Source organism: Mustela putorius, unplaced genomic scaffold (assembly GCF_011764305.1).
Source record: "Mustela putorius furo isolate JIRA1106 unplaced genomic scaffold, ASM1176430v1.1 tig00000095_pilon_pilon_pilon, whole genome shotgun sequence".
NCBI lineage: Eukaryota > Metazoa > Chordata > Mammalia > Carnivora > Mustelidae > Mustela > Mustela putorius.
Window position 1 is genome coordinate 6,153,637 of NW_025421280.1, and position 24,848 is coordinate 6,178,484.

The 24,848-nt window shown below is 39.6% G+C and overlaps 1 protein-coding gene across 2 annotated transcripts in view; it reads left to right on the top strand.

Annotated features, from left to right (window-relative positions):
• The window catches only part of SUCLG2 (succinate-CoA ligase GDP-forming subunit beta), a 267,081-nt gene that overhangs the window by 117,542 nt on the left and 124,691 nt on the right, over nucleotides 1-24,848 (top strand). For both annotated transcript variants that reach the window (XM_004738325.3, XM_013053676.2), the window contains exons 3-6: nucleotides 14,009-14,108; nucleotides 15,029-15,119; nucleotides 19,647-19,799; nucleotides 21,361-21,450. In XM_004738325.3, the coding sequence (XP_004738382.1) occupies nucleotides 14,009-14,108; nucleotides 15,029-15,119; nucleotides 19,647-19,799; nucleotides 21,361-21,450 (434 nt within the window). The remainder of the gene's footprint in view (nucleotides 1-14,008; nucleotides 14,109-15,028; nucleotides 15,120-19,646; nucleotides 19,800-21,360; nucleotides 21,451-24,848) is intronic.

Sequence of the window (24,848 nt, forward strand, 5' to 3'; positions counted from 1 at the left end):
AAAAAATTCTGACTCTTCCTCTTGCTAGCTGTGTGAATAACACGTAAGTGAACCTCAGCTGGTTGTTTGTTAAATGTAGATAATGAATACACTTAGTGCAAATCTCCTTCCATAATGAATGTCTCAAGAACACTGTAAATGTGATTTCACAGAGCAAAGTTAAGTTTATAATTTATGATTATAAATGAATGACCATACGCTGAGGGCCCACTATGTGCTTGGCACGCTCATTTGGTCATTTTCAGGGGAATGATGCGCTCCCATTCTGCATTGTGCTGTGTGTGCTCTTCCGTGGAAACTTCCACACAAGAGAAGGTGTGAGGAGTGTGATTAGCACAACTGAGAGTGGCTTCATTAAAAGTGACAGAACTCCTCCCTGGCACTGTTGATCATCCTTGGCCCGGCATCTCCTTTGATCTAGAAGACCCTTCAGAGAACTGGCATCTGCTTTGTTAGACTGGGTAATCCTGAATGTTAATTTTCCTCATTTTAAAAGGTATTCCCTTTGTGTAAGGCTAGGTTATCCCCTATTTGGGGCTTATCCCGCTTTTGCTCTATGGACCTGTGTCCTGGGAAATTCTTCTAAGGTATTAGGCGCTTCCCTCCCTCCCCACAGTCAAAATCATGTTTATGCATGATGACAGCCTGTTCCAGCCTTGTGCTGGGAGGCCAAGGGAAAGGGTCGGGGACCTGGGAGAGGCTGCCGCTGGGTCTAAGGACACCAGCAGTGGAGGGTGGAAGGACAGTATTTCAGGTAATTCTGTGAGTGTGCCGTTTACTTCTGGATGTCTGATATGCTGCAGGAAACTAAGGTGGAAACCAGTTAACAACTATGGTGTTGAGTCTAGTGTGGGGTATACAGCAAATATTGGCTATATTTTGAAAGGAGAATGAGCTGTCAGTGGGTAGGAGGAATAGACTTAGATACTCGTTTTCCAGCTGCAATAATGAAATGTGCATGAATCTTCACAGTAAATGATTGGTATTTTCAAAGTTTATCCTCATATTGGATGGCTTGATAGGTCAAGTGTGAAATAGGACTCAATCTCTCTGCCACACCGGTACTACTGGAGAACTTAAAAGCTGCCAGAATTTTCTTTGAGTTTTACTAGATGTGGATACTAGCTCTTGGGCATTTTTCTGTGTTGTTCTGGGTGTTGCAATTCCAAAGTCAACTCAAAAAATATTATTATTTTTCCCCAGGAAGTAAAATGCATAGCAGTTTATGATTTCCTTAATTTCCTATTTGTAACACTTGGCCTGGCTCCCTCTAGTATGATTTCTTGCTTGAATGAGGCATTTTTTTTTTTTTAAGATGCTGAAAGTCCTAGCAAAAGAAAAGAAAAGACTATTCTAGCTTGAATGCTTCAGATATAATCAAAAAAATATTGTGAAGACAGTCCCAAGAAAATAGGTGTAGGTTTTGTGGTGTATGAGGTTAGGTATAGAACAGGTTGATGTATCAAGCACTCCAATTCTTGGGGATATAAACATGTAAGTCCTTATTTGAGTGTAGATCTGAGGAGGAGGTGATGGGAGGTAAAGTTTGAAGTCAGTGCTCATCTCTATGGCTATTGAACAGACTTGTTGAAAATGAAGACAGTAGTCTTAGATATAGTTGAACATGCACTTGAGTATCTTGGATGTATTTATAAAACTAGATGGACAAGAGGAGGAAGGAAGGGAAGGAGGAAACCAAAGAAAGCTGACATAAAAAAAAGGAAAAAGTAAGTATTTTTCCAACCTTCACAACCCTTGAAAGTCAACCAAATATAAACTCTTCCCAGGTCATGGAAATTCTACAGTTTCACCCTCCAGGATGCAATCCAAAGTCGTCTTTGTGTTTAACATTCAAGCAATAGACTTATGCTTCAGACACTATGAATGGATCTGGACAGGCAATAAAAGAACAAGATACTGCAATTTAAAACTCAGTGTAATTTGAAAGTGACATAACAAATGAGGCTGGACCTCAGTAGATGTGTGCATCATGGGCAAGGGGTCTGGGATCTCCCATCTCTCTTGGCATAGGTCATTCCTGGTATCTTGAATTCCAGTGGGTCATACACCACTTTCCCAATCGAACATGGAAAATAGAAAGTGGGTTCTTTTTTATGGCAACATCACCAAGCCATTGTTTGGAATTCTGTATCTCCGGCATTCGGAATTGTAGCAGATTTTAAGTCTGGAATCTGCGTTTATTTGCAGGTTGGGAGTCAGTGGACATGTCCTTTATTATTGTTGCTGTTAAACAGTGGCATGGTTTGGATCTCACTGACTGCTTGGGAACTGTTACAGGAGCCGTTTCAGAGTTAGCTTACCTGGTTTTGCTGTTTTCTTCTTGTTTTATTTATTTATTTTTTTTGTTTGTTTGTCTGTTTTAAGACCACTATGATTAAATTATGGGCTATCTTAAAAGCACTTAGGGAAAAAAACTAAATTTAACAAAGCCTGTAAGTATGTTTTTCTATTTATTTTCTGTTCTTGAATATAGGGAAATGAACTTAATATGGAGAGATTTTCTGAAGATCTGAAATAACAAATGTGAGTGATTTGTAGTGCTGAATCTTGGTGTGCTTTACAGGTTTATTTGAGGTGGTGTTCTTATGATGTCTAATTTAAATAGATAACTAAGAAGCCTAGCAAATACAGATGAAAAAGCAAAGTAACCTTTCTCAGTTGTTGACCCCTTCATGTCTTCACTTTCCAGCCCCGTCTAACTAGAAAACCCATCTCTTCCTTGACCCAGCACCATGTCCCCTTCTCACTACACTGTGTTCTTAACATTTATTACAGTCTTAATATTTATTAGTAATTGTATCTCTTTCCTTCAGGAGGTTTAAGTTTCTAAAAGGTAGGGACCCTGACTTTTTTTTTTAATCTGAATTTCCACAGAGTAGATGCTCAGCAGATGTTTGAAAAGGGTAGCACATTCTCTAGTCACTCTTGGTTTTCTTGCATGACACTTTAGGATGCCTTGTTGGTAGATGTGGAGCCGTGTTTCCCAAAGATGTCTTCTGGAGGCCTCTGCATATATAGGCATCCTGACTCATATGATAGAGTTAAAAAGGCTGATACAGCAGGGAACACTGAAACAATTGAAACATTGAAACAATCAAGATATACTACTATGGATAACTGCCTATGTTTGTCTCACATTTTAAGTTCTTATTTTTTATTTGTTTTTAGGATAACATGTGATAATTGGGAAAAAAATATAAATCAGTACTGAAAGGATATAATGCTCCACCTATAATACCAGTGCTTAGCCCCTTTAGATAACCTCAGTTAATATTTCAGTGTTCATTTAGATTTCATTGTGACTATATAACTAGTTGCAAATGTATTTGTTTTTTAAAATACTGATCCTTGAGGTCTATTTGGAGCATATAGTGTGTGTGGACGTATTCCCATGTTCACACAAAATATATATTTAATCATTGTTAATGGACATATAGTATTATATTATTTCCTTATGTGGCTATAAATACATTTTGTTTTTTTTTTTTCCAACTCCAAATGTCCACATGCTGATGGATATTTTGGCTCTTTTCAAGTGTTTCACTATTATAATTATGTTGCAGTGAAAGATCCTTATTTTTCTAGTTGATTTTCATAGAAATGAGAGTGCTCTACCAATAGAGCATAGATAGGTTTTCTATGAGCACTGGGTAGGTGGACCTCCTAATTGTCTGAGAACATTCTAGGTGCTTTTTAACTGAGGTGACTTTTTCAGTAGTACAGAACAAGTACTCAGCCCTATTTCTTGATTTGCACTGGTTTCAGAGGCCCACGAGAAGGATGTTGAGTGCACTCCCTGATTGGGAAATCAGACACAGGGGCCTGTCTGACAGACAGGTTTCTACGGAGCAGAGCTGGTTAGTGGAGGGGCTCTTTGAGATGATGTCTGTGAGTGAGGAAAGGAGGTGACCCTACAGCTTTAAGGGTATAGAGGTCTTGGGGTTAGGGTGTGGTAGTGCATGACTGTGCTATTGTCCCCTGGAGAATGTGTGCATCTGGCACAGAGGCTGGCCTATAAAGGGAAAAGCTGTGTCACTGGGGGCTCAGCTACTTTTCTTGAGCACTTGTGGGAAGCTGAAAGATCTTCCTTGATTGTGACGAGGGAGAAGCCTAGAGGAAACCAGTGGTACTGTGACCATTGGTGGCAGAATGGTAGCAGAAGGCAGAGTCCAGACAGTAGCATATGGCACCTCTCACCAAACAGAGGGCCAAATAGAGGAACTGACAAACCAAGACAAATAGGGAAAAGACAAGATTTCTGACCAAGAATGTGGGAGATCTCAGAATACTAGTAATATTTCTGTGAAAGGGAAAGAAACATCTTTAAATCTGGGTGTGGCCAATGGTCAGATGACCACTCTCTGAGCAGGGGCCCAGCAGGTGGCAGAACTTCAGCCAGACCCCAAGTTTGGAGACTTGAACTAGGGTTGAGTGCCTGAGATAAAAATGCTCAGTCACATGCTGGATGAACACAGAGTGCAGACAGAAACCAGGGAGACAAGAATGATTGACTCCTTTTTCCTGAGGGCACACTGAAAAGCCAGGTGTGTGAGCCTTCAGCTCTGGGACCCCATCTGAGATGGGGTTGCTATCATTTTTTACCCCATCAGCTCCAGAGCTGCTTTCACTGAACCTGGCCCACTGCAGGGGGGGGGGGGGTGCAATTACATCTGGACAAAAACACCCAAGAATCAGTGCAACAGGCACATTCCCCAGAAGACCAGCAGAAACATCCAGCTAAGACCAAGTTTATGGATCACACAGAACTGCAAAAATAGGGGAAGATAATATATAGAATTCATATTTTTTTCTCAGGATTTTTTAGTCTTTCAATTAAAAATATTTTTTTCCTTTTTAACTAGTTTCTTATTTTTACAACTCTTTTTAAAAAATATTTTATTTATTTATTTGACAGAGAGAAAGACAGTGAGAGAAGGAATATAAGCAGGGAAGGTCCAAGCAGGGAGCCTGATGTGGGGCTCGATCCCAGGATGCTGGGATCATGACCTGAGCCAAAGGCAGACACTTAATGACTGAGCCACTGAGGCACCCCTTAACAACTCTTTTTTTAATTTTCATTTTTATATTTACATTTTATATACACATATTTTTAAATTTTTGGCTTCCTTTCATTGTATTTGATTTTATTTTTGTATATATATAAGTTTTTCTTTCTTTACAATTTTGGGATCTAATTTCTTCTAATAAACAGAGCAAAATACACCCAGGATCTAGTGTATTGCTCTGTTCTGTTCACTTGTTTGATTATATTCTTTTTTTCTTTCTTTTTTTTTTTTTCCCCCAGTTTCTGATCTTTTCTGATTTGTTTCGTGTAAACTTGACGGGGGTTGTTGTTGCTATTTTTGCATTTTGTTCTCTTGTTCATGTATTCTTCTCTGGACAGAAGACAAGACGAACAAACTCACCCCAAAAAAGAGAATAAGAGGCAGGACTAACTGCCAGGGACGTAGTCACTATGAACATAAGTAATATGTCAGAACTAGAATTCATAATAATGATTATAAAGATATTAGCTGAGCTTGAAAAAAGCATGAAGACACTAGAGCATCCCTTTCTGAAGAAATAAAAGAGCTAAAATCTAGTCAGATCAGAATAAAAAAGGCTATTAATGAGGTGCAATAAAAATGGAGGCTCTAAGAAAAAAACAAAGGAGGGTTAAAAACTTCCATTAAAAAAAAAATGGAGGCTCTAACTGCTAACATAAATGAGGCAGAAGAGAGAATCAATGACTTCGAAGACAAGATGATGGAGAATAAATAAACCAAGAAACAGAGATAAACAACTACTGGATCAAGGGGAAATATTTGAGAGATAAGTGATACCATAAAGGGAAAAAATATTAGAATAATTGGGGTCCCAGAGGAAGAGGAAAGAGAGGGGCAAAAGGTATATTTGAGCAAATTATAGATGTAGACGTCCCTAATCTGGGGAGGGAAACAGGCATTCAAGTCTAGGAAACAGAAAACCCCTCCCCAAATCAATAAAAATAGGTCAACATGTAGACATATAATAGCAAAGCTTGCAAATTTCAAAGACAAAGAGAAAATCCTGAAATCAGGTCCTTAACCTACAGAGGTAGAAACAAGGCTGGCAGCACACCTCTCCACAGAGACCTGGCAGGCCAGAAGGAACTGGCTTGATATATTCAGGGTGCTAAATGAGAAGAATATGCAGCCAAGAATACTTAATCCAGCAAGGCTGTCATTCAGAATAGGAGAGATAAAGAGCTTCCAGGACAAAGAGAAACTAAAAGAATTTGTGATCACTAAACCCTCCTTTAAGCAAACAGAGACCCCAAAAGTAACATAGACCAAAAAGGAACAGAGATAGTGTACAGAAACAGTGACTTTCAGGTAATACGATGGCACTAAATTCATATCTTTCAATATGAATTTACTTTGAATGTAAATGGGCTAACAGCTCAAATCAAAAGACACAGGTTATCAAATTGGACTTAAAAAGTAATGTCCATTGATAGGATGTCTACAAGAGACTCATTTTGTTATTCTTTTTTTACAAGATTTTTATTTACTTGAGAGAGATCGCACAGAGGGAGAGGGAGAAGCAGACTTCACACTGAGCAGAGAGCCCAATGCTTAATCCTAGGACCCCGAGATCATGACCTGAGCCAAAGGCAGATACTTAACCGAGCCACCCAGATACCCGCTAAAATAAATAAATAAAATCTTTTTAAAAAGGAAATAAAGGGCCCCTTGATGGGTGTGGGGCTCCCTTTATTTTTTTTTTTTAAGATTTTATTTGTTTGTTTGTTTGTTTATTTATTTATTTATTTATTATAGAGAGAGATTCAGTAAGAGAGGGAACACAGCAAGCAGAGTGGGATAAGGAGAAGCAGCCTTCCCACCAAGCAGGGGCCCAGATGCATTGCTCGATCCCAGGACTCTGGGATCGTGACCTGAGCCTGAAGGTAGATGCTTAATGACTGAGCCACCCAGGCACCTAAGCAATACATCTTTTAATTTAATAGCCAACATGTAAGATTGTTTTATTAGTCTTAAACTATAAAAAGAGTAAGATATTACAATTGAATTGAGCTTTTCTGAGGAAACTTCTGTCTAGCTTTAAAAATTTTATCACCAATGCAGTCTGTATTAATAGTTATGAAAGCAATTAATAACATCAGTGATATGATCAGACGAGTAGGCTAGTTTATCATTACAGATTTTAATGAGAGCTGTAATATAATAATACATATGTAATATTTTTTAAGTATGGCAATATGAAATGATGATTTGTCAAACTTTAATTTAGAAACTTTTATAGGAACTAAAATTAAAATTATTTCCTTGAAAGCAAAATGTGTTGTCTTAGGATTACATTATTACCTAAACTGTTCCAGGTGGTATTATCATGCCCCTACACTCTCCAGATGAAGGAAGTACTTTAGATAATATGGAATTAATTGACTATAATATTTGATAGGAAATTCATATATAAAAGCTTTATATATAAAAGCTTTATCAGTGAAGGATTTCTTAATGTAAAATAAGGTCTCCCTGGAGTGCCTGGATGGGTCACTTGGTTAAGCATCTGACTGTTGGCTTCAGCTCAGGTCATGATGGCAGGGTTGTGAGATGGAGCCCCACATGGGGCCCCTTGATGGTTGTGGGGCTCCTTTTAGTGCTCTCTCTCCTCTCTCTCTCTGCCCCCCCAAACAAACAAAAAACTACTAAGATAATGTCTCCCTAAACAACTTCCTAGTTGTTCTTGTCACAAAACCCTTATCCAAGAGATGGCCCTAGTTCCATCTTTTACTTTAAAAATGACTGTTTCAGGGGCAGCTGGGTGGCTCAGTGGGTTAAGCCACTGCCTTCGGCTCAGGTCATGATCTCAGGGTCCTGGGATCAAGTCCCGCATCGGGCTTTCTGCTCAGCAGGCAGCCTGCTTCCTCCTCTCTCTCTCTCTGCCTGCCTCTCTGCCTACTTGTGATCTATCTCTGTCAAATAAATAAATAAAATCTTTAAAAAAAAATGACTGTTTCAGGTATATGCAATTTAAATCTTTGATGGGTAGCAGTGTGGTGGGAATCCAAGTATCTCTTGGGGATCCAGGTATCAATCAAGGGATGTGACCAATGGTGAAATAGTTTATTCTGATGTCTTGCATACTTGAAATTCTTTGTTCCAATGTGAGGCAAGCCCATGTCAGACATGTTGAAAATTGGAATAATTGTTTTAGTTTCAGGGATGCCACTGAGCATATGGAAAGAGTCATTGCAATATTATCTAATTCCCAGTGACTGAATTACAACTTGAGGAAATAGGACTCCATTCACAGGAGATATTATAATAATCAAAGATAGGTAATTCTCCAATTTTCAGTCTGGGTTTTAGGGTCATCATGAGATCACAGAAATTAAATCATTTTCTTTGGGAAATTGGCACTTAGGCCTCTACCTTATCACCCTGTAATTGTATGTCCTTTACAAAGTTTCCTCTTTCGGTAATATCTTCGACTCTTCTTCACCCTCCTCCTTCTCCTTGCCTTCCAGAGGTAGGTCAATCTGAAATACATTGTAACTTTCTCAATTAAGAATCCTGTCAAACCTCATGAAAGTTGATCACCATGCTGGAAATTATGCCATGCAACTGTGCTGAAAACTGGGTATTTCAATTTTGCTCCAGCGGTGAACCGTGGAATTTGTACTTCCCCCAACAACTCCAATGTTACCGGCTCAAATAGATGATCACCTTCGTAGCCTCCATCCATACAGTGCTGCATTTACATTTAGGAAGCTATTATGTTTTTGAAGAGAGCAATGTTGAATTCACTAAACTTGTTTTAAAAAGATAGTTGAAAATATCAATATTCTTATCGATATTCCTGATGAACCTTTTCAGACATTTTCTAGGTCCTTTTGCATTGTGGTTCTAAACTGTTTCTTATAAGCATTATTTTGTATATTTTGTGAGTGCCATCTCTAAAAGGCAGAGTGAATTAGTTTTATAAAACTTGTCTGATTAAAAACATTTCATATTTATTCTCTTTAGGTTATGCTTTCCTTAATGAATTTTTTTTTCCTTTAGATTTAATAATGCTTCCAAGGGTATTTAGTATCCAGCCTGGGACTATTGGGGGACTATAAAAATTGGTATAAAACTGTGTTACTGTAATTAGAATGACACTTGTGGTAAGGAATGAGAAGAAAACATTTGAGAAAGCATTATTTTAATGTGGTTAATAGAATCAAACAAGAAGATCACAGCATGGGTTTTTTTTAGGCTTCCTAAATAGCTACAAATATTCTCATAAGTGATATGGTAGTTGAGAATCTTACACACTTAGAAGCTTATCAAATATATTGCTTACAATTCTTCTCCTAAAATGTATGTAAATTACAGTAACTGGTTCCCATCTAACCAAGCGGAATCCTAGTCATTTGTGAGCACTCTTCATTATCACAAACTCACCAGAAAAGGAAGAAAAAAAAGTGAATTCACTGCACATTCAGGCTGCTGCATGTAAGAGTAGTAGCTATGGGCAAGGAATTCAGTTTTATACACACTCAGGTTTTACTAACTTGGACTCGGTAATATGGTTATCAGTATGTAAGTGCACTATCTTTCCATACAAAATCTTTCAGAGTAGCTATTTTTTCTCCCCTCTGTCTCTTTTTTAGCTTGTTATCCTAAAGTATGGTTAAATCACCTTGTGTTAGACAAAAATTGGATTTCATGTCGGGGATTTTTTTTGTAATTTTATTTGGGATTAGGAAGATAATGTGAAAAACAAACAAAAGCAACCCAGAAATTTGTGTATTTGGAGAAACCATATCTTTAAATAAAATGGAAACTGTGACATTGTGTGAAATCAACTTGATTAATACTGAATGAAAAGACTAGAAACTGCTCAGTAGCGTTTGGCCACTTAATTTTCAGCCCTTTGAGTAAATAACTGAATTAAATTACTTCATGTGAGTTTCAGTCCAGATGAGAAAAACTTGCTTTTCTATGGGCCATTGACATACTGTACTGATTTAGCACTTGAGATCTAACAAGAAGAGATGATTTTAGTGAACCTATTTTTGGCCTGGGTTATAAGATGCAGATGTACCTAGATTGGATATAGTCTTTTCCTTTGTCTTTTGACACTTGTCCCAGTATGGATGCTCAGTCTCCAAGTGGCTGTTCAGTCTACCAGCTTGGTGGCATGGAGTCCTTTGATGCATGGTCAAATGGTGACTCGTGTAATTGACAACACTTCACTGAGGCTACAACTGTTCCTCTGTCTTGATGGTTTGTGCCTAAGGCTGATTTAATTAAGCCTATGTAGTGCCAATTAACAATGCCCAATTAGGTATTCTGTCTGGCTTTCAACTTTTGCCGCTGGAAAGCTTGTAAAGAAAAGCATCTCTTTCTTCTGGATGACAAGCATATGAAAATTGATAATGGCAATGGAATGCTGATTACAGTTTTTAAAGAATTTGAAGTGATCACAATTAAAAATTTGAGTAGACAGCAAAAAGTATTTTTTCTACTTGTTGTCTTCAAAAGGGAATTAAGAAATGTCTTCCAAAAAGACAAATTCCAAATGCCATTTTTTGGTTTAATTGCTGAAAACAATTAGTGATGATAGCTATCATGTTTTGACTTCTTTTAAATGTGCCAGGCATTGAGATAAGCACTTTACCTGCTGTATTTCATTTATTACTCACATCATCCTACCACTGGCAATTACTTCGTTATAACCATGTTACAGACAGGCAAAACACTTTTACCTCTCTGAGCCTCATTCTCTTCCTGTCTATGAAGAAAGTGATGGGTAGAGGTTGGAAAGTTTAGGTCTGTTTAACTCCACAGTCCTTGCTCTTACTGCTGTCCTTACATGCTGTGGTCTAACTACAAAATAAATTAGTTCTACTTGGTTTCTTTCCTCGTGTGTTTTCTCATAATAAGTTGTCATCATAGCCAGTTCATTACTCACTTAGACTTGAGCCAGTTTGTAAGACGTGGGTTTGACGGATGTTATAATGGTTCATATCTATGACAGCAGCAAGTGTTGGAGGGCGTCAAGGACATCAACAAAGGTGCTCTCAGCAAAGGAAACAGTTAACAAAATCAAAAGACAACTGACAGAATGGGAGAAGATATTTGCAAATGACACATCAGATAAAGGACTAGTGTCCAAAATCTATAAAGAACTTAGCAAACTCAACACCCAAAGAACAAATAATCCAATCAAGAAATGGGCAGAGGACATGAACAGACATTTCTGCAAAGAAGACATCCAGATGGCCAACAGACACATGAAAAAGTGCTCCATGTCACTCGGCATCAGGGAAATACAAATCAAAACCAAAATGGGATATCACCTCACATCAGTCAGAATGGCTAAAATCAATGAGTCAGGAAATGACAGATGCTGGCGAGGATGCGGAGAAAGGGGAATCCTCCTACACTGTTGGTGGGAATGCAAGCTGGTGCAACCACTCTGGAAAACAGCATGGAGGTTCCTCAAAATGTTGAAAATAGAACTGCCCTATGACCCAGCAATTGCACTACTGGATATTTACCCTAAAGATACAAACATAGGGATCCAAAGGGGCACGTGCACCCGAATGTTTATAGCATCAATGTCCACAATAGCCAAACTATGGAAAGAACCTAGATGTCCATCAACAGATGAATGGATCAAGAAGAAGTGGTATATATACACAATGGAATACTACGCAGCCATCAAAAGAAATGAAATCTTGCCATTTGCGACAACATGGATGGAACTAGAGTGTATCATGCTTAGCGAAATAAGTCAAGCAGAGAAAGACAACTATCATATGATCTCCCTGATATGAGGAAGTGGTTATGCAACATGGGGGCTTAAGTGGGTAGGAGAAGAATAAATGAAACAAGATGGGATTGGGAGGGAGCCAAACCATAAGTGACTCTTAATCTCACAAAACAAACTGAGGGTTGCTGGGGGAAGGGGGATTGGGAGAAGGGGGGTGGGGTTATGGACATTGGGGAGGGTATGTGCTTTGGTGAGTGCTGTGAAGTGTGTAAACCTGGCGATTCACAGACCTGTACCCCTGGGGATAAAGATATATGTTTATAAAAAATTAAAAAATTAAAACAAAAACAAAAACAAAGGTCTCTGCTTGCTTCTGAGAGAAAGTGTGCCCTAGTTTCCTGAGTGTAAGCAAATATAGGAGAAAGGAAGACCAACCAATAAAGACAGTGAATTCTAATAATCTGACTACATCATCTGGAGTGGCTGTCATACCCAGTGCTGTCATAATGCCAGATCTTTCTGTAGCTCCCTGTTGCCTTCATGATAAAACCCTCTGTGGCTCCTTCTCTGGGAACCTTTGCCTGCTTGCCTTGAGTAACAAGAACCATAACAAAGATAGCTAAAATGGCCAACACTCATGGAGGAGTCCTCATCTCACGTGAATGGTGGCAGCCACAGAAAACTTATTATTAATATTATTACTTATCCATATCTGCCCAAGTGGCAACGATCCCTTTGATTCTTTATAATATAGTAAAGTAATAAAATGAGCTAACTGTGGCAGTAGTCTTTCATTAATCATAAGAGTTTTCAGGCTCTTGAGATAAAGTATTCACATGTATGATTTAATTCTCAGAGAAGTCCCATGACTTCTTCACAGTGGAGTAAACTGAGTCTCGGAGACATTAAGTAACTTGCCAGTGGTCAACAGTGGGATAAGAGATGGAGGCCTGACGGCAGCCCAGTCTGCAGATTCTGAACCTGCTGTTAAACCAGAAAACTCATAGGACCTTATAGAAGATTGACTTAGTTTTCTGCATTTAGATGAAGATGAATGACCGACAGAGAATACCAGCTGTGACCAGAAGAAATGTACTATTTGTTTTATGAAACCTGTTTGATTTGAAAGCTGCCAGTTTTTTCTCTTATTTTTCTTCTCATGGATGTGTGAGGGGTGGGCAGCTGTCCTATTTGCTGAAGACCTCATTTCTGTCACGGGGCTACTTCACAAATGTAGCTTTTAAGCCAGGTCCATGAAGATATTTGAGCTTACGAGTTGGTTCTCAAAGGTCAAAAGCAGTCACATCCCCCATTCCTTGAGTGTGTCAAGCAGTGAAAATCCCTTGGGCTTCTGAGTGGCTCAGTTGGTTAAAGCCTCTGCCTTCAGCTCAGGTCATGAACCCAGGGTCCTGGGAGTGAGCCCCGCATCAGGCTCTCTGCTCAGTGGGGAGCCTGTTTCCCTCTCCCTCTCTGCCTGCCTCTCTGCCTACTTGTGATCTCTGTCTGTCAAATAAATTAAAAAATTCTTAAAAAGAAAGAAAGAGAGAGAGAGAGAGAGAAAGAAAGAAAGAAAGAAAGATCCCACCTAGGATGTGGGATGTTTTGTTACCCTGCCAACCTTTAGAAATATTACTTGCTTTCAATTTTAATCCATTTCTTCCTCCCTTATCCAGTCCCATCAATATCTAGAACATCCACTCAGAAATCTGTTGGTTTCCAAGAATACAGTTATTAACTACTCCCTTTGGATCTTGTCTTAAACCTCTCCCCCATGTACTCCAGCCTTCCCTTTGACATCTCAGCTGGCTGACAGGTAGTTAGCTTTTCTGACTGGCAGATTAGTGCCTCTGCCACATGGGAGTGTCATTACACAGTAAAATTAATACCTCTGGCCTGGGTTTATTTAGCATCTTCTGACACTCAAAAGATCAAGGGAACATATGCCTTGTTTTCTCTTGGGATGGTTGAGTATTAGATTAAACTGGTAGGAAATATTTTAATGTCCTCGATAAAGACTTTGTATTTCAGTGCCCTGTTGTTTTTTTGAAGCTCCTTATGCCTTTATTTTCAAAGTTAGTTTAAGTGAGCTTTTACCATTTTTGGAAGGTATATGCACTTCCACATTGCTTGTTGCTGGAATAATAAATAAATAAATAGATAGATTGATAAATTTATTTGTAAGTAAAATTCACTACCAACTCTGGGTTTTCTTTTTCAGATGCAAAAGAATTTGTTTTAAAAGCCCAGATCTTAGCTGGAGGAAGAGGAAAAGGTGTCTTCAGTAGCGGTTTGAAAGGAGGCGTTCACTTAACAAAAGAGTAAGTCTGGACATTTTAATTCTGTGTCTTTGGTCTAAGCAGTTATGGGAGATTTTGCTCATGACTGAAGGAAGCAGTCCTTGAGAAAGATGTTTGGAATGGGGTTGGGAGCAAAAGGTAGCGAAAAAGGAAATGAATTAAAGGTAAGAGTGTTCTGTGGTGCCCAAGTGTTCTTTATCTCACAAAAGGATTTTTTCCCTACTAATTGGTGAAAACTCAACACTCCTTCTGTTGTAGACAGTCAGTGATTCACCATAAATGTTGAAAACAACAACATAAATGTGGCCTCCATAGTGTCTCTTCCCTATCCTAGAACCCGCAATAGCTCCCCAGTACCAATGGTTTCAGTTGTCCCTCCTGTATGATAGTCCAAGCCTTCGAGTATCAGGGCCCAGCACTGCCCACTTTCCCTTTCCTTTCTGTCACTTACCTTTTCATTATCTACTTTGAATCTCACCCTCTCTCTTGTGCTCCTCAGTGGCCAAGACTTCTCACACTGCCCAAGTCAGGTCTTTGTTATTGACCTCATATCTGAATCTGTGATGCATTTCAGCAGTGTCTTTCTACTATGAAAGTAACTTATTTTGGGGAGAGAGAATAGCAGAGGGAAGCAAGAATCTCCCTCCCCTCCCCTCCCCTTCCTTCCCCTTTCCCTGCCCCCCTTCCTTCTCTCCTTCTTTTCTCCCCTCTCCTTCCCTCCCCTCCCTTCCCTTCCTTTCTCTTTCCCCCCTCCCCCCCCCATAGGTATTTTGTTCTCAGTGAGCCTCCGGTACAGGGCTAGGCACCTAGTACATGAGCAGAAAGCCCTACAGACTCGATGAGTGTGGAGCTGGACGTGAGGACATGGCATGCAGTCTGCTCTAAAGTAATTTTCAGCATAGACATTGATATTTTTTCCTTTCTCTCTCTCTCTCTCTCAGCCCTCAAGTTGTGGGACAGCTGGCTAAACAGATGATTGGGTATAATCTAGCAACAAAACAAACTCCAAAAGAAGGTGTGAAAGTTAACAAGGTAATGCGAATGCTGTGGGTCATTTTCTATGTATGTTGTTAGAAAAGAAGAAGAGAAAATCCTATTTCAGTTTGACAACCTGATGAAGCACTACACTTTGGTGATATACCATTATATTTTTTAAACCTCCTATGATCTGTTTAGGTTGTGGTATGACTTTGAGGAGAAGCGTAAAGGTTCTGTAATAGTACAAGTGTTTATTATCATTAGCATTTACTAAAAGTAGGTGTGGGTGAATGATAGAATCGATGGCTTTCCCTTCCAGAACACAGGCCCAGGTTGTTTAAAGCTGAACGGGCTTTCAGTGACAGCTCTTACTCCTCAGTGTGGACATTCTCTGCTCCTCCATAACCCCACCCTCGTCCTACAAATCAGAGTTACCTGATGTGATTGGTTTTCTAAGTGTTGCTTTACCTTACTTTGAGATTAATACCACTGAAATCCACTATTCTCACTGCACGTACTGTGGGTGAGTGGTCTGCTGGGGTTCCCAAGTGTCTCTAGGGGGCACCTCATGCGCATACGCACACACGCAGAACATAAAACCCCAAATCAAGTGGCCCGCCTCAGTCATAAAATCGTGGGTGCAGAGCCAAGGCCAGAACCTAACTCTGCTCCTGTCAGCCTGTCCACCTTATACACCCTCCTGGTACACAGAGACACCACTGCTGGCTACTTGATTTGTAGGACTCAGTTCAAAAACATATAGGGGCCTTTGTTCAAATTTCAAGTCCGCTCCAGCAAAACATTATGCCAAAAGACCAGGATGGGAACCCTTCTGAGCATTGGCTCCTATGTGATGACAAGATTGCACACCCCAGTCCTGGCAGGCACGGATGGTTAGAAGACGCTGTCATAACAGTGCATGGGGACCCAGGCTTTTAGGGATTCTCTCTCTGCTTTGTGGACACAGCATCACCGATGATGGGGAACCTGAGGCAGTGTATTCTGTTCTCAATTTCTCAGAGTGAAAAGGGGAGAAAATTTTCAAGATGACCAAAAAAACAAAAAATTGCCAGTTGGTTCTTGGTGTACCATGGTGGGGGTCTCTTGGGTCTCCCTTGGTCTGAAAGAGGGAGATGGAAATCCTGGTGGTCATTAGCTCCTTCATTCTGAGAACTTAAAGCTTTTATAAATGTCAAGAGAGCATACTAAGGAGAAACAGGTTGTGGTGATTTCCCTTTCCCACTTCTTCTCAGATGTAAGAACTGTTTTAAAACTCAAAGTGTTTTGTTTTGACTTTTGTTTGGCCCAACACAGTGCTTTTATTTGCCTTTTAAATCTGGTTATGAGTCTTTACCTGTGTTAACGTCTTCAAAATTTGTCCACAGAGGACATGATTAGTGTTTTTGTTTGTAGGATTTCGTTGTTTTATATGGCTATATGAGTTTTTAGGTTAGAGTTTGTGGTACTTTTTTAAAACATATAAAAATACCTAAAGCAGATTCACCCTGTATGGTAATGCATAAGATTAGTTTGGAGATTAGGTTTCTGAAAGGCTGGTGATAAGTGTATACCTGTACATTGAGTCATTGCCAGGAAACGTCTATAATGTGTTGTTTTTTTAAGTAGTGTATTGTGTTTTCCTCCGATTGTAAAAGTAATTCAAACATGTAAAAAAAATTCCTATCTTACAGAAATAGAAAAATTTGAAAACAGAAATTCTTTGGCTTCTCACCCCCCTGAAATAATGGCATCTATCGGGTCTGTCCTTATTCTGTGTAGTTTATGTTACTACATTCCTATTATGTTACTACTATTCCTACACAATAACATTGTGTACACCTTTAAGGAACATGGATTATTTTTTTCATTTATGATATCTTCGACAGTAGATAGAAGTCACCCCATTATAGAAACTTTAGATTTCTAAGATTGCTTGAGAAGTTGTATAAACACATACATACATTGTACACTTTGGATATTTTTTTCTGAGTCTGTGCCAGTGCACTTCTCTTGTGTTCCCTTGGGTAACGATATGGGAGGTGAGACTCTTCTACTCACCACGTTCTTCATGATTCAGTTCCAGTGAAGGTTACTACTGTACAGCGAGAGAAGTGGGAGAACCGAGTATATTTTTAATCTTTTCTAATCACAGTTCTGTTACAGATAATTTGTGTGCTAACACTCATCCACAGATCACAGTTTCAATAGCATGAGACGAAAAACAAAAACCAACCAACCCGGTTCAGTGGTCCAGTAGTTCCCCAAAGCTTCCCATCCTGGAGGACTCCACAAAAAGGTTGTGTTGATGATGTTTGTGTCAGTCACAGATGAAGTCACATTTCTGAAATATAATCAGCTCAGGTCCTCGTGGGATGAGTGTTCATGGAATCCATTTAGATTCTCTCTGCAACAATGCCTAATATATTCTGACTTCCTGGGCCATATGGAGGGCATGGTAATGTCAAAAATCTGATCTCAAAATACTGTATCTTGAATTATCCACTGATAGTCATCATTTTCCCAGGACTGTTTTCTTAAAGAGTCATACATTATTTCTACCAAGCAGAAGACTTTGGAGACAGCAGCTGGTCTTTACAAATAGAAATTTGATGGAATGCAGAGCACATCTGTCAACATTTTAGAAGATTAAGAATAGGACTCTTGAATGACATCCTAAAAAGTTACAGTGTTGTGTTGCTTCTCAGAATAACTACTGAAAATCATTAAATTTCCTTCTCTAGACTAACTCTTATTAGAAAGTGAACAGAAAACAGCATGCTTCTGTGAAAATCCCAACACCATGTGCCAAGAAGTATTTCTTACATAGTCATGAGTTACCATTTATGATAAAAGAATCAATATGAAGCCTCCTATATTTTATTTTTAACTGGTGATGTGTTTGAAAAGAATTTCTGTATTCATTACTTCATAGCTTTTTAGACCATCATATATTTATCCCATTACATGTGTCTTAAAAATTAGTGGTTTGATGGCATCTGGGTAGTTAATATGTATGCTGTTTAATCTGTGACTTTTTTGGTGAAATCTTTTACTGAACTACTTTCAGGAAAAGCAATGAAAGTGCTTTTATTATTTTCACTACTAGTAGTGATTAGTTATGAATATTCTTTTTTTTTAAATGATCAAAGACCTCTTTTACCAGCTTTTTTTGGAGTGTCAGCTGGTACAGCCTCTCTCTCTCTCTCGGGCAGTTTGGTAGTACTTATCAAAATTGCAAATATGAAGAGTCTTCTGGATACCTTATCTACAGGGATACTAGAACACATAAGCAAAGGTATATATATATAAATAAACACTGAAGTAGGCTTTTAGAGATACGAAGTCCACATACGTGACTGTCAGTTGGGACATAATTAAATAAATATTGACATATAAGTACCATCTAGTCACAAAGAAGACAGAGGACCTTGGAGAGATCTCCAACTTGTAGTACTAAGATTAAGAACAAGAGAGGGGCACCTGGGTGGCTCAGTGGGTTAAGCCTCTGCCTTCAGCTCAGGTCATGGTATCAGGATCCTGGGATCGAGCCCTACATCGGGCTCTCTGCTCATCGGGGAGCCTGCTTCCCCCTCTCTCTCTGCCTGCCTCTCTGCCTACTTGTTATCTCTCTCTATGTCAAATAAATAAAATCTTAAAAAAAAAAAAAACAAGAGAAAAGAGGCATTCACGTATGTATAATATGCTTCCATGTGTAGGATGTCTCCACTACTGTAATGCTTGTAGATGAATGGGAAAGAGATACAAAGTTAACAGTGGTTTTTCCTGGTAGGCCTGCCATACAGTTGCTGAGGCTGTGCTGAGCAAAAGGACAGCGGGCTGAGGCAGTGAGCATAGAATGCAATCCTTCCATCCCCTTACCTCTGACATGCAGAAGATCATGGCCTCCCAGAGAAAGTTGCTACTTTTTCTGATGATCACATAAGTTCCATATAGGCTCCTGATCACCCTCTCTCCTGATGCTCAAGGGTTGTGTTTGTGCAGCCTGGGGTGCTGTCACTGTCTTGTGTATATACTTGTGGTACCTTTTGCATTATTTTTGAATAAGCAAATAATGTATTTGTAATTTTAAAGTTGAATTTGAATTGAATTAAAAATGCAGTTATCCACGAGATAGAGGTATACAAACATAGGAAGCATCAGATGTACTGTGGAAAGTTGGCAACAAACTTGGTTTTCCACCAGTACAATCTGAGAAAAACCATTGTTGTAAAAATCATGTACATACAGTTAATGTCTCAAATTAAAATAACAACTGCTTCCCCGGAGTTTTTCTTAAGTGTCAGGGTTTCTCAAGGAAGAAAAAGAGAAGATTAGAGTAGGAAGGTTCCTTGAGGCAAACCGAATACCTGTCACTTGAGCAAGTTAGCAGGATCAATTAAGGAGGTGCAGATGGGCATTCTGTACCATGAGGGCAGAACTCTCAGATCTCTGGATGCTAGCTCACTGGGTTTAAAGAGCCTGAAAATGAAGCTCTTTGATTTGTATAGCAAGTTTATATAGATTTCCAGGTGGAACTCAGCTCAATGCTGAATTAATTTGACTTTCTCACTAATATGGCAGGTGATGGTTGCTGAAGCCTTGGACATTTCCAGAGAAACCTACCTGGCCATTCTGATGGACCGGTCCTGCAATGGCCCAGTAATAGTGGGCAGCCCTCAGGGGGGCGTTGACATTGAAGAGGTGGCAGCTTCTAATCCAGAACTTATTTTTAAGGTATGTTAAGATTCCTGGTTATACTGTGTTCATTGATTATTGTTGCACAAGCTGTTAAAGGTTTAATGTGCAGTCTGAGGCTGGTAATAGTACATTTGCTTCTGGGATTTACGGCATGAAGATTTGAATCCTTTTTCTTAACTGAGTGCTTAGTTGAAGTTGGGTAGAATGAAGGTATTCCCTATCCAAGACCCTCTTCCTTTGCTTTTTCCTTCTCTTCTTTTATTCATCCTTCCTGCTTTTTCTTTCCCCTTCATTTCTTCTATCCACACAGCCCCAAGAATTAACCAATAGGGGAGGTCTGTGAGTTTTCCATTTTTCTGGGCTAACTCTACCCCACTTCATAGTATGCAGGATCCAGAAATTCTCTCCTAGGAGAATGAATGTGAGCTAGAGACTGCTTCCATGTCTCCCAGTACTGCTGATATAAAACGGAGTCCTTCAAAAGTCCAGATTCTATCAGTTTGTTTCAGTCCTTTGAATCTTACCCTTTATTTCTAGCCACAGATCTGGCTGAGGTCAGATCCTAACCAGCCTGCAAGTGTCTCAGAGTCTCTATGCCTCATTTTCTGAATCACTAAAGTGGAAGTGGGGGGTAATTTCCACCCCATAGAATTGTGAGGAAGAATGAGGTTAATGTATAAAAAGTGCTTCTCAACCTACCTCATTTGTAAGAAGAAGCATCTATGGTCTTGAGAATTTTAATTGTTTTTTTTAATTCTGAGTTCTTAATATCAAAAAAATCATGTTAGAAATTTTTTACCAGAAAAAAAAGAAAAAGAAATCTTTAGCAGAAGGATTCTTTATTTCTTTTAGAAAATGATTTCGTTTCCTTTCAAAAAGTGAGAATTTTATTTCCTGAACCTCTTTGTTTAGATCAGGTACTGATATTCTGGTGACTGGTGTTAGAATGTTTTTCACCAGTATCATATCTTTAGTTTAACTGCCTTGGAAGTTAAATTGAGACTTTGCATGTTGGCTTACCAATAATGCCTAGCCATTTTCAAAATTAATGTGATTTAAACAAGCCAATCCATTTGTGAAGAGAATACATGAGATAATGTATATGAAGAGCACTTTGTATCTTGGAGAGAATGGCGCTTTGTAGAGCTAAGGTATTATTAATAATTATCATCATCAATAGGCTGTTTAAATCATATGGTAATATTTAACCTACGTATGACAGGCTCTAAACTTAACAGCAATGTTAGGCAGGAAAACCTTACTTTGGAATCTTTCCAAAAAATGTCATAAAAATTAACTGACTAAATATTCGTCAGTGCCATCTGTATAGTAATTAAAAGTGAAAACCGGCATCCGATTGTCTTGTCAGCATGCCACCCTGAAGGATTATATAGTTTTTGGAAAGGCTGTTTTTTAGACGGTCTGCTAATTAAAACATACCCTATAGGCAGCTGCGGTAGCCCTGCTCAGAGATCTTTGGAAAGGTGCCACACTTTAATTACTCATTTTGCAAATAAATACTAAGCATTTTCTTTCAAGGTTGTGAATCTTTTCATTTGCCTGTCTGAATTTTCCTTGTCTGATTCATTTTTACTAGGAGCAAGTTGACATTACGGAAGGGGTAAAGGACAGCCAAGCTCAGCGGATGGCAGAAAATCTAGGCTTCCTTGGGCCTTTGAAAAACCAGGTACCTGAGTATGTGGAGGCCACTGTGAATGACTTGTTTCAGAAAGCATTTACTACCTTTCTTCCTTTCCTCTGATATCTGTGACTCCCAGGACACAGGATGATTTATTGTTTGACAGCTGTGCCCCCGTTGTTTATGACAAAGAACACTCTTTCCCTTGTATGCCAGAACAGGATGCTGCTGAGATGTGTTCCTATGTATGTGGGTATGTGGGCACGGGTGAGTGTTGCACACAGACACGTGCACTTTTGCTTCTGTGTGTTAGTCTCACACACTAACTGCGGGGTTCGTGCAGCCCAGGAATTAGACCAGGCCATGGAGGCTTAGACACACGGGCTGTCGAGTCAGGCAGACCTGAGTTTGAATCGAGCACTGCCTATCTAAACATTAGTATCATCATCTGTGAGAATGGGGCATATTGTCAGGATTGAGCATGCTGATGTGGGGAAGTGCTTATTCAGTACTCCAGAAAGGTCAGCTGTTGTTGTTACTAATAATACACATTACTTAACTAATTACTTAATTGCTATTCTTTCATAGCTAATGGGATTTGAGATGAATATTAATGGTCTGAAAGTGATATTTCACTGAAAACAGCTTAAATTATGCCAATTTAATAATTATACCTCTTGGCTTCAAAGACAGAAAAATTGTCCTCGGAGCTGTTGAGTGGAAGAATTTTTCTTGAGGATCACAGTCCTGCATTGCCCTTGGTCCAGCCCACAGAGCCTGATTGTAGGTTTACATAAACAAGCTTCTTTGTCTCACAATTAAATCAGAACTTACTGGCTGTTTCTATTTTTATTTATTTATATATATATTTTTCCAAGTAAGACATGTGCTTTTATTCTCATGCATATTTATAAACTTGTTGGTTTGATAACTGACATTGGTCCTCCGATCATCATATGAATGATGTCATTTTTCTGAATAGATCTGAGTGTTTTTCAAATCTGTTTACACTGTTATTTTACAAACTGTTTACACAGTTTGGCGACCGTGGCCATTGCTGCTATGAACTTTAGGGTATAGACAGCCCTTCTTTTCACTACATCTGTATCTTTGGGGTAAATACTCAGTAGTGCAATTGCAGGAACATAGGGAAGCTCTATTTTTAATTTGTTAAGGAATCTCCACACTGTTCTCCAAAGTGGCTGCACCAACTTGCATTCCCATCAACAGTGTAGGAGGGTTCCCCTTTCTCCACGTCGTCTCCAATACACGTTTCCTGTCTTGCTAATTTTGGCCATTCTAACTGGTATAAGCATTGGAGAAGTGTCTGTTCATGTCTTCTTCCCATTTTTTGACATGATTATCTGTTTTGTGTGTGTTGAGTTTGGGAAGTTCTTTATAGATCCTGGATATCAGCCTTTAGTCTGCACTGTCATTTGCAAATATCTTCTCCCATTCCGTGGGTTGCCTCTTTGTTTTGTCGACAGTTTCCTTTGCTCTGCAGGTTTTGATCCCTAAAGTTCATTTTTGCTTTTGTTTCCTTTGCCTTCGGAGACATATCTTGAAAGAAGTTGCTGTGGCTGATATCGAAGAGGCTACTGCCTATGTTCTCCTCTATGATTCTGATGGATTCCTATCTTACGTTGAGGTCTTTTATCCATTTCGAGTTTATCCTTGTGTACGGTGTAAGAGAATGGTTGAGTTTCACTCTTCTACTTATAGCTGTCCAATTTTCCCAGCACCATTTATTGAAGAGACTGTCTTTTTTCCATTATATACTGGCTGTTTTTACCTACACAACTAAGAGAAACCACCTTAGTAACCCTAGGTCCCGTGTGTATGTATATGTGAGAGAGAGTGTGTCTGTGTCAGAGTGTGTATGTGTGAGTGAGTATATGTTCCCCTGGGGCTTCAGATGGTTACAGAACATTTCCTTTAATTTATTTGGGCAACATTCCTCTAAAAGAACAGATTTCAGGGGCATTGGGTGGCTCAGTCATTAAGCATCTGCCTTCGGCTGAGGTCATGATCCCAGGGTCCTGGGATGGAACCCTGCATGGGATCCTGGCTCAGCAGAAAGCCTGCTTCTCCCTCTCCCACTCCCCTCGCTTGTGTTTCCTCTCTTACTATGTCTTTCTCTGTCAAATAAATAAATAAAATCTTAAAAAAATAAAAAGAACAGATTTCACATGCTTCTCTTTCTGTCTTTAGTTTTTCTTTTGATTATTATATCTCTCAGAACTTAAGGGTGGCAATAAGGCAAGTCATACAAAGGTAAAGCAGAGACTTTCACAAATATGTGTGTTTAAATTAGGATAGCACTTACTTGAACCTGGGACGAAAGACTCCCTTGGAAAGCAAAGGGTCAGGAACATCTGGAACCAAAACTTAGTAGGAGAGAGAGCCAAGACTCTGTGGATAGGTAGAAGAACTGTCATTCCCAGACTGTCAAGGAGATGCCAAGTTAGTGACCTACTTTTTAAAAGGAGGTTATGGTAGATTTTTGAGGACGGGCTGCAGGGTTGGATTCACCCCCTGAGAATGAGGTCACTAACTAGCTCAGCTGCTCACTGGACATTTATTGTGGGGTGTCTTGTGTAGGGGTGGTGGTACCCAAGACCACTCTGCCATAGAACTCTGCAAAGAACTCTGCCGTTCTAGCCACCCTGCTCTGCAGTCAGCTCCAGAATGTTCCTCATCGCCCCACTCCCCTCCTCCATATGCCTCTGCACATCTCTGTTTCTCTACTTATTTGCATTCATCTTTGCAGATCCTTACCTACACCACAGAAGGGACTTTGTCAGCCTTGCTCGCTGCTGCGTTGGCAGCAAAGTGCTTGGCAGATGCATTAGGTGCCCTAGAAACATTTGTCGTATGCATGAATAAGTGCAACAGCACATCCTGGATGTCCGCTTTGCACCATCTCCTAGGGAGCTGGTGATGGGGAGCTTTAAGGGCAGGACAAAAAGTCTGCAGTGGGCAAATCCACCGACACCATGGCTTGACAGCCCCGGAGGTGAACACAACAGAGAATTCTAGAAAAGGCACTAACGGTATTAGGTATGTCCGAAGATACTTTCTTCCTTCTGCTGTAGTAAAAGAACTTTAAGAGTCATAGCTCTTAAATGCTTGAATCACGTTTCCTCAGTAGCCCAAACCTCTAGGTTTTTAATGAATTACCTGTGGAAGGACGATGAACATGCACGTTCTCAGGGCTCATTAGGAACTATAATGTCATTGTATTTTTAACTGAATGTGCCGAGGAAAGACATTTTTTAATTCATTTCTCCCCCCCCACCACCCCTGGTTTGTCACCCACCACATGAAAGGCTTTAAATCTTCATTTGCTCAGCAAAGTTGGAGCGAGCGCTGCCTGGGTGCTGCTGACTCTGCTGGACCCTGGGAAACAGAGATGATGAGAAATAGCCATTGTTCTCCAGGGGCTC